Consider the following 12,665-nt stretch of genomic DNA (forward strand, 5'->3'; position numbering starts at 1 on the left):
TTCAGTGACAGGGGTTGAAATTGACATGTTAGGCTTTCAGAAGCCTTTCGTTATATGTCTGGGCATCCAGAGCAGGACTCGATGGCTCTCTTTGGGCTAGGTTGTTTGGGTTTATTAGGGCTACGGTTGGGATGGGGGTTCATTTGAATATGCCTGGTTTTTGTTTAATCTTTTCAATGATCTGGTTTCATTATCAATGCTTCGAACTGAATCAGACTGGCATTCTGAAATCACTGAATTATTCTCTTGATCTCATATTTACAATCTTTGATCGTTTCATCTATGTATGCCCCAAATACCGAAACTATGGTATCTGGACCAATGTTAACTTGAAAAAGTCTCTATTTGATCAAGGAAGATTTTTTTTTTAAAAAAAGATATATACATTTGAAGATTATTAAACCTCAGATAAAAATACAGTATTTCCAGAACCCGTAGGCCAGGTAATCAATCAAGGTTCATGAGACTTTCGAGCCTCTTTTGACTCAGGGACATCATTAGCCAAATGCAAAGGCCAAGACGATTGCATCCAGGGATCCTCAAAGTTCTTCTTGACTCTGCTCCGGACATTATTGCCCGTAGCTGAAGCCATAAGACGACGTTTCTGCATGCGGCGCAGGTGGCCCGGGATCTCGATATCGAGTTGGTCTTCTGGGAGACCGTAGAGGAGGAAGGATCTTAGACAGTGATCAAGGACGGATTCAAGTTCTGAGGATGGGGGTTTCCCGTGGGGGTTTTGACTTTCGGTTTGGATGTGGCTTGGTTTGTAGGGGGGTGGGGTTGGTTTGTAGGTCATTGAACGGTCGAAGATTTGGGTTATGTTGTCTTCGACTGGATCCTCGTATTGGGAGGTGTTGGGTGGGGGGATAGTTGGGTGTTTTTGTTGTGTGCCTCGGTGGGAATGTGAATGTGATTCTTCTGCGTATTCTCTGACGGCTGCTCGTGCCAGGATCCGGACGGTTGTCATGTCTGCGACTGTGGCGTGGGTTTTGATCTGACGTTGCCAGGCTGGGTCAAAGTTCGGATCACCGTGCTTTTGGTTTCGCTCGTGGCTATAGAGTAGTCGGGAGACACCGCCTGGACGTTGAAGACGTCTTTTCGGTGAGACCCAGTCGACACACCACTGGTCCCAGAACTTCTTTCCGAAGACGGCACCGTGTCTGTCCACGATGGCAGCGAAGAGAACGTGGAAGGATGACGGGGGGATCATCTCAATTTTCATGGCGGTAATGATGCTTGGGTGCTTTTTCACGTCCTTGAGAATGCGCGGCAAGATTCCCGGGATGGTTGACAAGACACAGTGCATGCGATAGAGCACCCGATCCTGGTAGCCTACCGAATGGAGAGATCTGCCTTGCACTTCACGTTTGTTGACCTTAAATTCGCCGCTGAAAATGCGAAGGAAGAGGTCTGTGGCGCGGTCCAAGTGTTTTGTGTCTGCCGGTGTAAAAGTGCCATCCTGCCTCTTTTGCTCGACGACTCCATCAAGTCGAATGATCTCCGCTGAGAGCGCAATTATATTGCTGTAAGCCCAAGACTTCAAATGATAATCGGTCATGAATGTAAGCATTAGTATTACACGGTCCCAATTATGACGTGAGATGTGGAAGTTGATTAAAGCTTTGACGGTGTTGACAGAGAGTGGTGTCTTGAGGGCTTGGATAACGTCAGTAGCAAGCTCGGCATTATTCGAGGCAGCTGCGAATCGTAGAAGAGAGGGGGCCACAGCTTGGTCTTGATATAGACCGCGTGGAATGGAAGGTCCATCAATCTCAGTGGGCTGAATCAATTGATTGCCAAATTCAAAGGCGCCCGTTGTTGTAACCAGATCCAGAATGTTGGCCAGGGTGACCTTTGATATTTGCGGGACGGGCGTTTCATAAAAAGTTTGAGGAACTGTGCTTGCAGAATCAAAGAATGGGTATTCATCGTTGCTGTTGGATTGGCCAAGTTCTTCAAAGAAAGCTTCGATGTGGCGTGTCTTGCTTGCGTCAATGATGTTTTGAAGCCAAGCATATTCGTGAAATAGGCGACCGCTTTGTCGGTCTCGAGCATAACAATTAAGATTGAATTCGATCAGGCCAACCATAGCAGCCGTTTCATCATAGAATTGTGACGGTGTTTTCTCTTCTGCTCGTTGTGCTTCGTCTGACGCATCATTTGCCCACGGTGGAACCACATTGTTATTGGACCGTAGGAGTTCTTCAAAAGCAACAGGGTCGGTCCACGGGTAGAAACATCCTGCTTCCATAATCCGTATAATGCGCCAATTGCTGACCATGTTGGTTGGTCTAAGGTCATCGATCGCGCTAGGAGGCTCGATTAGTGATGTCAGAGGAGCTGATAGTTTGTCGAGCTCCTTGGGCAGATATCCATTCTCTCCAAGCCCTTGATAAGCCCGGTTTGCCAAGCCATTCCGCAACGAAACAAGCACCTCAGTGCTAATGGTACGTTTCCCAAGTCCATTGAATGGTGGCTTTTGACGACTTTTATAGATTTGAGGCGCGCTATCCTGATCAGGTCGACGCCAGGACTGCTCGACGCTGATATTGGTCTGTTGAACTGCATCGAGGTTCTTCAATAAGGGTACCCAGCTCTCGGCCTTCCATGCTTGGTCCCCCGATTTCTTAACCATTCGATTCACAAGTAAAGCTCCCTCTTTAGAATGTCCGTGCTCCACACAGCACCAAAGAATGAGCTCTAGCCAAATCTCAGGTCCCAACTCTCGAATGCTCATCTTGAAAGGCAAAAACGGCGATTTCTCCCCGGTATCTGCAGCCGCTGCAGCAACTTGAGCTTCGTGTTCATGCCATGCTGCGTCAGTCAGAACACTCATGATAGAACTTGACAAGTAGTGGAGGCCGGGTGGACGAAACGCAACCTGGCTAGCATCTGGTGTTGGATATTTGTATACTCTGTCAGAGATCAAACCTGCATGGTGTAGGCGTGCAAGAATCCGGTAAACGCAGGACATTGCAAGCTTGGATTCTTCAGGCGTGCTATCTGCAGCCGCTAACACCAAAGAACCGAGGTTGGTGAGTACTTCAGCTAGGATCTTTTCGCCGAAGAGGGTCGCCTTTGGTTCCACTGTCATTTCATCAAGTGACAGGTTGCCCGCTGGAAGAGATTTGACCCGACACCATTTGAACCGGGATCGTTCGCGTGTTCCTTGGGAGAGTTTGCTGAGAGTGGCGTTTTGATCAACGGGAATTTCCAAGGTGGTAGGGTCATCTCGGTCGACCCGGTCCCAATCGCGGATTCCAGGAAGTGGTTTTGCCCAATCGAAAAAAGGAGCGGGATGCCGAGGTACCATATGAGGAGCCATCAATTCGTATGTATCGATCATGCGGTTCAAGATGGCGTGAACAGTAGACCACTGTTTCATGTTGGACCCAAGGTGCACAAGAAGTTCATATTGGTAATGAGCTCTTGCATCCCATAAAGCTCCCATGAGCGCATGTGTTTGCTCAATGTAGGGTTCATGGTCACTGATAGGCGGAAGCTTCCCAGACTGACCAGCAGGCTTGGGAACTTGTGTCGAAACATATTGCTCAAGCAGCGGAATCCAGTTTTCGATGTGTCTCTTTTCGCCTTTCTTCAATGATGGGTGTGCAATATCGTCATAAGTTCGCATGAAATCGATCTCTTCGGGGTGATTGATCTCTTTGTTCTGCTTGCTCCGCTCCTGGATGTATCTGCTCCATGACGGCCGAGAAAAAGGAGCGATGGACCGGCGGGGGATGTACGAAAGGCGTAGGATAGCTGACCGACGACCAAATGGCAGGATGCGGCCGGGTTGCAAGCACCTGCTCATGATACCGCAACGAGCCTCGAAGGCGCCGGTATAGGTTTCACGATCTCGATGGGTACGAGTTTGGTGTGATACATGTCGATTTGGTCACAGGTGGGACATGTCTTTGTCTTCATAAAGACATGCCAATATTAACAAAGAGCAAAAACCTGTATAGCCAGGGTGCGATTGGGATTGTAGAAGAACAGAGCAAATCGTGTTGTCGCGCTCAAGAATTTCCGCGATCTGAAATGGCTGAGTCAGCTCCGAGATCTGAACCAATCAGAGATTCCAGATTTCGGAGAAGAACTATGAGAGAACAAACATTACATTCAAGTTATGCTTACTTCAGTATTGCAGATCATCTCCTCAGATATACCATAAATTGAATAGTAAGTATGTTCTATAGTTATAGGTTACACTCTACGTGCTCATTCAACGATTCATAGGTATACAAGAACGGACGATTCGGGGGTTAACCACATTCTTTTCTCTCTAACTGATCCAGCAGCCACAGAAAAACACAGAAATGATCTATCTCACAAGCTACAGCGAAGAAACTGCAAAGCGCAGAATCTAGAGCCACATAGGACGAACCTGGCGAGCGTGGAGGCGCTGGAAGCCACCTTGCTCACCAGACTCCTCTCCCTGGCCAGCCACAGCCGAAGGAGCCGGGGCACCAGACGGGAGGGCACTGGGGGAGCCAGTGGGACGAGCACCCTCCGGGAAACCGGAAGGCACGCCGCTGGGGACACCACTGGGGACACCGGTGTGGTGTCCTTTGTGGCCGCGGTGGTGTTCGGAGGGGAAGCCAGAGGGCAAGCCGCCCTGATCACTGAAGCCACCTTGGCCACCGAACCCGCCGGATGGGAAGCTGCTAGGGGCAGTTCCTGAGGGGATGGTGCCAGTAGGGAAAGCGCCAGTGGGAGCGGCCTGCTCAGTGCGACTGGCAGACTCGGCCTGGTCCACGTTCTAGAGAATAGGTTAGCAAAGAGCGTGAATCAGGTGTGAATTATGAATATACTCACGGGAAGCTTCCAGGCCACAACAGAAGGAGCCATGAAGAGGGCGGCAACGCCGAAGACGGTGGTAAACTTCATATTGAAGATTTGAATGGTGGAACACAAATGTGACAGTGTAAAAAGAATGGATGCTTGGTAGCGATGTAAAGAAAGATCTGAAGCTGGTGAAAAGAATGGAGGTGCACAGCACTGCTGGTCAAAAGAAAGTCTCATGGAGGTGGTTGTAGCTCTTTATATACCCCTAGGTCCGCTTCGTTGGTCCAGCCATGAAAGGCTGGCGAAACAATGAGTGTTCCGTGTTCATCATCGGGGAGCGAGGAGAAAGCCTCTGCAGGTGGCAACTCTCCTGCACTACTCATCCCGTGCCGCAAAAGGTCAAATCAGGGACAATCTGGGAGCAATAGCCCTATCAACTTCCGGCAGATGGGAATTTCCATGGGCTCCAAGCGCCGTGTTTCAAAGACTTACCGTGCAAAGAACCTGAAACCGACAAATGACAGCTCTCCACAGGGTTTACACGTCGCTCCTGTCGATCAATCCACCCCTGCATCAGATTGACAAAGATGGCGGTGTGCCTGCTGGGGATTGGATGAAGCACAATTAAAGGCGCAATGGAAAACACACTATGGCTAAGCGTCGGCCCATAGAACCTAAACCCAGCCCCAAAGAACCCGTTTCTTACAGGACTAGTCGGGGCATTGCGCGTCCTTTTCGCCAAGGCATAAATTGTTCGGGGTATTTGTACAAATCAGATAAAACAAAAAAAAAACAAAAACAAAAAACATCGTGAATCGTGATCAGACTTCATAGCTCCTCTTCGACGCCTTCGCCTCCAAGCTCCTGTTCCACCTCATCCACAACAAAGCTTTCGTAATCTTCTAGACCCTTTTGAACATGCACTTTGAAGCGAATCACATCGTTGAGCATGGTCTCCACGTTGGTGTGCAATTCTTCCCGAAGAGAGTTGGCCCGAAGCGTCAATTGTTCGTATTCGATGTTGGTGTTCATTTCTCGCTGCTCCATCAATTGAACACTATCACTGAGTGTAGCGCGCATCTTGGCAAGTTCCTTCTCCATCTTCTCAATCTGGGCATCAGAGGCCAGCTTCTGTGTAGTGGTGATTTCTTTGGTGCGTTCGAATTCCTCCTCAGCCGCCCGACGCCGGTGTTCCAGGGCCTCGACCTCACTTCGTTTCTCATCCATAGCCTCCTTGATATTGTCAAGTAGATTGCGCCGATCGAGATCATCATCGATTCCCTTCTTGCGTCGTTCATTAATTTCCTTTCGGAGAGACTGTAGAGTGTTTCGTACAGCACCCCGAAGGTCCAAGCTGAGCAGATGCGCCGGGTGGTAGCCAGTGAAAGGCTCCGCCAGTAGACGATCCCCTTCGGGAGAAATGCGGCTGGGCGGACCGCCAATCTGACTCGCGGAGAAATTGCTTTCATTAATGTTCAAGCTAAGCTCATAGTCTTGACCCTTGGCGTTCTCGGCACCCGAAGGGATCAGGCTTGTCTGGTAACCAAGCGTGTTGTAGGCCTTGACGATTTGTTCCAGGTCTTCCAATTTTTGGCTGGCTTCGGCTTCCTTCTCCATGACACGTGCATGGGTCTCTTCCAAACGAGCCATGGTATCTTCTAAGCTCTTCTGAAGACGTTCTCGCTCCGAGTTCATGCGATCGATGTCTTGAATTGTGATGCCCTGACGGTCGACACTGGCCTGAAGTTCGGCACGTTCTGCTTCAGATGTCTGGAGCTCGACGTCGGTTTTCTGGATCTCTGCATCGAGAAATTTGATACGGGTCTCGTACTTTTCAATTTTGCCTCTGACATTCTGGTTGTAGTCTTCAAACTTCCGCTTGTCATCTTCGAGAATACGGAAGTGCTGTTCCAATTTGGCCATATCAGGGGAGCTCTTCTCCACCTCTTTGATCTGATCGCGAAGAGCCCGGTTCTCTGCTTCCAAGGCCTCCAGCTCCTGCACATAGCGTTCATTGCCATGGGCAAACTCCTGAGACATTGCTTCGACATGTGGAACCAATCGTTTCTCAGCGGTGTCATCATCTTCGTCTTCACCACCCTGCAGCCAATCGTGGTATGCGTGCGTTAGGAAACGGAAGATAATGCGGTCGCCTGTAACATCAACACCAGCATCGGCGCAGGCGTCATCATACTCGCCAGACGAATAGCGATCCATCATCTGTGCCAATTGCATCAACCAGTGTAGCATTCCAAGGAAAGTCGACCAATTCTGCCCACCAACGGCTGCAATTTGAGATTTCGTGATGCCCTTCTCGTAGGGATACCGCAACTGCTTCAGAATGGGTGGTACCTCAGCATCCATAGCCTTTTGAAACCTATAGCCGGGATCAATGCGATGGTACAACCACTGAAAGATGTAGTTGAAATCCTTTTGGGTCGGTGAACGTAGAGTGTTTTGTCCCAAAGAATGTTTCATCTCCAACTCAAACCCATGTAATGTCAAATATTCCAACAGCTCTTGACCAATGCGCGTCTGGAAAGACCGGTCTCTAAGTGGGCGTGGGTCTCTGGGAACACCAGCAACGGTGGGGACCTGAGTGAAAAATGACTGATGGCCCATTGGCCCTCCTCCAGTCGAAGGGCGCGAGAAGACACTGCTTCGGCGCTGCGGGTTCTGGGGGGTATTTGTGGAAGTGGCTCCTGGAGCATAGCTTTGTCGACCGGCATTAGCTCCTGTAAACATGTTACTCGATCCCGGCGCAAAACTTTGTCGGCCGCTGGCTCCCGCGAACATATTACTCGACACGGATCGGCGAACAGACGAAAGACCAGGATCAGCGCCATAACCTCCACCCATTGACGTGCGCGTAAAATTAGGTTGTTGAGGTCGGCCAGTAGAGCCCATAAGAGAGGCTCGGTGGTTCTGAGAGCTGTACGAGGGGTTTTGGAATCCGATGGAGCTTCCACGCTTCATCGCCGATGCGGGCTGTGGAATAGCTGACATGTTCTGCACACTCCCGAGAGTCTTTCTCACATAATTAGTTTCTTTGGGTCCACGCGCCGATGGGACGGACTTCATACCTCTCGAGGGGGCCGCTTGATACTGAATAGCCCAGTATCTTGCGACATCTTGAAAATCAAGCCGTAAAGGCGATAATGTGCGCGTAGAGTTTAAGTCAATAAGCAGAGCTATGACATAAACATTTATTCACAGTCCAAAGAAGTCGCGACACAAAATGTGACGGAGGAGGGGTTTCGATATGGTGGTTGGCAGGCACGAGGGATTTGGGCAAAGAGATGTAAACAATGCGTCCCACTTTCACTTTAGGAAGGCGGTGTGGTATGCTCTGGAACAACAGTTTTCCCGAGAATCACGAGACGCCGGTCTGGGGAAGCTTGGCGTGGCGCAAGTTCCGAGGTCCAAACGGCGATTGCCGATGTGAGCATCTCTCCCCTAACTCCTCTTCTTTCACTTCCCTGATAGTCGACATCCTTCATCATGGCTCCTCGCGAGGAGCTGATTGCTTCAGCTGTAAGTTGCTGATTATGCCATCTCTTATCGTCCGCTTTAGGGAATGCTGCTAACTCTCCGTAGATTACTTGTATGGACCACTCGTGCACACCTTGATGGGTTAATCGCTAATCCCCTACAGTCCTACAGGATCCTTCAGTCGCATCGTCGCCAATCGAGAAGCGAGTTTCATTCCTCCAGTCTAAGAACCTGACGCAAGAGGAGGTCGACATCGCCTTATCGCGAGTGGGCGAGGACCCATCTGCCGCGGCCGCGGCCACAGCTGCTTCATCCCCGGCACCCAATTACTCTTCACAACAGGTTGCTTACCGACAACAACCACCACCTCCTCCTCAGGGATATGGATATCCCCCATATAACCAATGGCAACCGCCTCCCGAGTATGTTCATTGATCGGTCGTCGCATGACACATGGCACTAATCACATTTCAAGGCCACCCAAGAGAGACTGGCGCGATTGGTTTATCATGGCGACAGTAATGGGCGGAGTTGGTTATGGATTGTATTTTGTCACAAAGGTTCGACATTCTGCTTGAAACATATGGTGGGATGGTTTTAACCGCAATGCAGCGTTATATCTCACCTTTGATCGCCCCACCGACTCCTCCTCAGCTGGAGCAAGATAAGGAAAACATCGATGAACAATTTTCGCGCGCGTTTACTCTGATTGAACAACTTTCAACCGATACTGCTGCCCTGAAATCTGCCGAAGAAGCCCGAACCGAGCGCCTCGATAGCGCTCTCAAGGACGTGGAGACTCTTGTCGCTGATCTCAAGAACTCGTCCCGCCGGAGGGATGATGAAACTCGTCGCATCAGCGACGAGGTCAAATCCTTGAAGGATGCTATTCCCAAGGCCCTCGAGGGTGCCCGGGAAGGCAATGAGAACCGATTGAAGGACCTCGGAACCGAGCTCAAGAGCTTGAAGGTCTTGCTGGGCAACCGTCTTGGTGGTAGCGGAACCACTCCCGTTGCCGGTCGGACTGTTGGATCTACTTCTATTCCCACTGCTCCTCGCCAGACCCCGGAGGAGATCCCCGCCAGCTCCACTACCCCCGCTCCCACCAACGGTCTTGCTGCTACTGTGACCCCGGCCGAGCAAGAACCTACTCAGGCTGCTGCCCCAGTTACCCCTGCTGTCCCCAGTCCAAGCGCCAACAACCCCCTCGCCAAGCTTGGTCGGTCTGCGTCTATCCCAGCCTGGCAAATGGCCGCAGCCAACCGGTCCAAGGCCAACTCGGAATCGAGCCAGCCTTCTACTCCAGCTGAGCCTGCTGCTAACACTAGCCAGGACCAGGCTGCCCCTCCCAGCTAAAGCAGATATGATTGTTGGATTGAGCTGTATACCTCTTCGTCTGAATGTATTTACCATAACAAGACCTTTAACGTAAATGGATATTTATTAGACAAGCCGAAAGTATATTACACTTTAGTTTAGAGTCCTACAAAATACTACCGCCCTAAGTTCCAGTGAGCTGGGACTTTCATACTCAAGCTTGGCATCAGACCGATAAGTCGGCCCGCCTCGATCACCGAATAAATTCCTCACGTCACATCACCCAACCACCAAAAAATGCCTTCCCCAACCCGCTCGTCGCATCGAGCACAGTCTCCCTCGGCGCCAAGCTCCAGCCATCACCACACCAGCCGACACAGCCATTCACGCCGTCATCGACCAAGAGACAGCTCGCGCTCGCGCTCGCGCTCTCCGCACCGCTCAGACAGACACAGGTCAGACCGCCATCGCCGACATGGCCAAGACAAAGATAAACCCCGTGAACACCGTGAGCGACGACACAGAGACACCCCGGCGCAGCCCGTGGTTCTCCCCCTCCAAGCACGCGAGCTGTCCCGACGCGACTTAGAAGCATACGAGCCCATGTTCGGCATGTATTTGGACATCCAGAAAGGAAAATTCATCGAGGAAATGGATGAAGAAGAAATTAAAGGACGATGGAAGAGCTTTGTACAAAAATGGTAGATTCCAAGGTTCCTTATTCCATTGCTGCGCCTTCGCTGACATTATAGGAACCGTGGAGAACTTGCCGAGGGATGGTATGATCCTGCTACCCTCAACAGGGCGCGCGAAAGCGTAGCGGAGCGACTACCTGCTGGCCCACCAGGTCAGCGGGACTCACCTGATTATACACGGGGTAGAAAAGAGGAGAATGACATCCCACGCGATCAACCTGAAGACGATGAAGACGAAGACGAGTATGGGCCTGCTCTCCCGCGCGCTGGTTCGGGGAGAGGCGGTGCACACTCTGGTCCTACGATTCCCAATATGCAGGATCTTGAGCTCAAGCGAGGTATGTCTTTCTACTCCAATTGAGGGTTGACAATAGGCTAATGCTCTGCTAGAATCTGCCATTGAAGATGCGCAAGCTGCTCGCGGCCAATCTCGCGAACAATATCAAGCCGAAATGCGTGAGCATAAAGCTGCAAGGCGTCATCTTGAAGATGAGATTGCGCCGCGGGCTGAGGCTGGAACTCGGGAGCGGCAGTTGGAGAAGCGCCAGGAGATTGCTGCCAGTAATCGAGCATTCGCGAGTCAGCGGGGTGGCTCGCCTGAGGCTGCTCCAGAGGAAGATCTCATGGGTGGTGATAATGATTTGTCTGCGTTGAAGCGCGAGAAGGAAAACAACCAGCGCAAGAAGAATGAGCGCGAGATCCGGAGAGAGGAGATCCTTCGTGCGCGTCAAGCAGAGCGCGAGGAGCGGGTAGAGGCGTACCGACAGAAGGAGTCCGAAACTATGAGTTTCTTGCAGGCTCTTGCAAAGCAGCGATATGGGTAGGAGAGAGGGAATGAGATATATGGATACTATCTACTTCAAAATACTCAAGATATTATGTACAATGTCCCAGCTCTTGCAGCCTATAACTGATTTACTCTTCCTATGCCCTTCTCATACTCTTCCCACATCAAATCCAACATATCCATTCCATTCAAATCATCCAAATCCCCCGATTGACAGATCCGATACCCGCCACGCCAGCGGAACCAATCCGACTCCGCTCCTCGGAGGAATCCCGATCAGTATTTAGACCATCCTCAATGGCCCAAGATCAAACAACACCACATCACCAAAAAATGTTCAGAAAATCCTCATATAGACTCCCATCCCTGGACCCCCTTACAAAGCCGCGTGTCTCCAACCGCCCCCTCACCACAAAAACAAAGAAACAAAACTCCCTCCCAGCAGCCTACTACCGCGGTGGCACCTCGCGAGCAGTCTTCTTTAAACAAACCGATCTCCCCCCCTTAAGATCAGACTGGGCCCCAATCTTTCGAAATGTCCTCGGCAGTCCAGACCCCTACGGCCGCCAACTTGACGGACTAGGAGGTGGAATATCCAGTCTATCAAAGGTATGCGTGGTAGGCGCATCAACACATGCAGATGCAGATATCGATTACACCTTTGTTTCTCTTGGAATCAAGAACTCGGACGTCGACTATTCAAGTAATTGTGGCAATATGATCAGTGCCGTTGGCCCCTTTGCTGTTGATTCGCGCTTGTTCCCTATACCCAGTGAGGGCGGGAGTGAGACTAAGAACAGCAATGGCGAGAGCGATGCCTCGGTCCGAATCCATAATACGAATACCGGCAAGATCATCCGGTCCTCGTTTCCTGTTGTGCAAGGCGAAGCTGCGGCCAGTGGCGACTTTGCGATTGATGGCGTGGCTGGGACTGCAGCGCGTGTACAGTTGGATTTTGTGAATCCTGCCGGCGCTGTTACGGGGACTTTGTTGCCTACGGGGAATGTGACGGATGAGCTGGATGGAGTTTCAGCGACGTGTATCGATGTTGGGAATCCATGTGTTTTTGTTCGCGCGTCTGATCTTGGTGTGGATGGGGATTTGACTCCCGAGGAGATTGCTGCCCATGAGGATTTGCTGCCCCGGTTGGATTCTATTCGGAGGCAGGCGGGTGTTAAGATGGGTATTGCAGATGGAATTGAGAGTGTGCCGGGGAGTGTGCCTAAGATTTGTATGGTGGCTAAGCCTTCTGCTGGCGAGGCTGGTGGAGAGCTGAAGCAGACGTCGACGGATGTTGATTTGCTTGCGAGGGCTCTTTCGGTTGGGCAGCCGCATAAGGCTGTTCCTATCACTGTTGCTTTGGCGCTTGCTGCTGCTGCTCGTGTATCTGGGAGTACGGTTGCTGAAGTTGTGGATGGGCAGACTGTTGATAGGGCTGGTATCACTATTGGACATGCTAGTGGGAATCTGCTGGTTGGTGCCAATTTTGACGCCGATGGATCCTTGACTTCAGCTACGGTCTTTCGTACAGCACGACGTCTGTTTGAAGGGAGGATATTTTGGAAGAATGAGTCTTGAGCAAGTAT

At 50.9% G+C, this 12,665-nt stretch overlaps 6 protein-coding genes across 6 annotated transcripts; 3 read left to right on the forward strand and 3 right to left on the reverse strand.

Moving 5' to 3' along the window:
* Nucleotides 1-451: 451 nt before the first annotated feature.
* Nucleotides 452-3,814, reverse strand: N7511_010657 (uncharacterized protein; the record flags this gene model as incomplete). Its single annotated transcript, XM_057133034.1, has 1 exon — nt 452-3,814. One exon carries the CDS (start codon nt 3,812-3,814, stop codon nt 452-454), a length of 3,363 nt encoding a protein of 1,120 aa, XP_056981022.1.
* Nucleotides 3,815-4,366: 552 nt separating this feature from the next.
* Nucleotides 4,367-4,890, reverse strand: N7511_010658 (uncharacterized protein; the record flags this gene model as incomplete). The annotated part of the gene is made up of 2 exons (XM_057133035.1): nt 4,367-4,762; nt 4,819-4,890. The coding sequence occupies 2 exons, from the start codon at nt 4,888-4,890 to the stop codon at nt 4,367-4,369; spliced, it is 468 nt and encodes a 155-aa protein (XP_056981023.1).
* Nucleotides 4,891-5,616: 726 nt separating this feature from the next.
* Nucleotides 5,617-7,919, reverse strand: N7511_010659 (kinetochore-associated Ndc80 complex subunit NDC80; the record flags this gene model as incomplete). Its single annotated transcript, XM_057133036.1, has 2 exons — nt 5,617-7,815; nt 7,872-7,919. 2 exons carry the CDS (start codon nt 7,917-7,919, stop codon nt 5,617-5,619), a joined length of 2,247 nt encoding a protein of 748 aa, XP_056981024.1.
* Nucleotides 7,920-8,289: 370 nt separating this feature from the next.
* pex14 (putative peroxisomal membrane anchor protein (Pex14)) lies at nt 8,290-9,636 on the forward strand (the record flags this gene model as incomplete). The annotated part of the gene is made up of 5 exons (XM_057133037.1): nt 8,290-8,322; nt 8,386-8,392; nt 8,444-8,702; nt 8,756-8,840; nt 8,893-9,636. 5 exons carry the CDS (start codon nt 8,290-8,292, stop codon nt 9,634-9,636), a joined length of 1,128 nt encoding a protein of 375 aa, XP_056981025.1.
* Nucleotides 9,637-9,894: 258 nt separating this feature from the next.
* On the forward strand, nt 9,895-11,116 carry N7511_010661 (uncharacterized protein; the record flags this gene model as incomplete). Its single annotated transcript, XM_057133038.1, has 3 exons — nt 9,895-10,298; nt 10,350-10,630; nt 10,683-11,116. The coding sequence occupies 3 exons, from the start codon at nt 9,895-9,897 to the stop codon at nt 11,114-11,116; spliced, it is 1,119 nt and encodes a 372-aa protein (XP_056981026.1).
* Nucleotides 11,117-11,412: 296 nt separating this feature from the next.
* On the forward strand, nt 11,413-12,657 carry N7511_010662 (DUF453 domain protein; the record flags this gene model as incomplete). Its single annotated transcript, XM_057133039.1, has 1 exon — nt 11,413-12,657. The coding sequence occupies one exon, from the start codon at nt 11,413-11,415 to the stop codon at nt 12,655-12,657; it is 1,245 nt and encodes a 414-aa protein (XP_056981027.1).
* Nucleotides 12,658-12,665: the final 8 nt, after the last annotated feature.

Source organism: Penicillium nucicola (genome assembly GCF_028828085.1).
Source record: "Penicillium nucicola strain IBT 29836 chromosome Unknown utg000010l, whole genome shotgun sequence".
NCBI lineage: Eukaryota > Fungi > Ascomycota > Eurotiomycetes > Eurotiales > Aspergillaceae > Penicillium > Penicillium nucicola.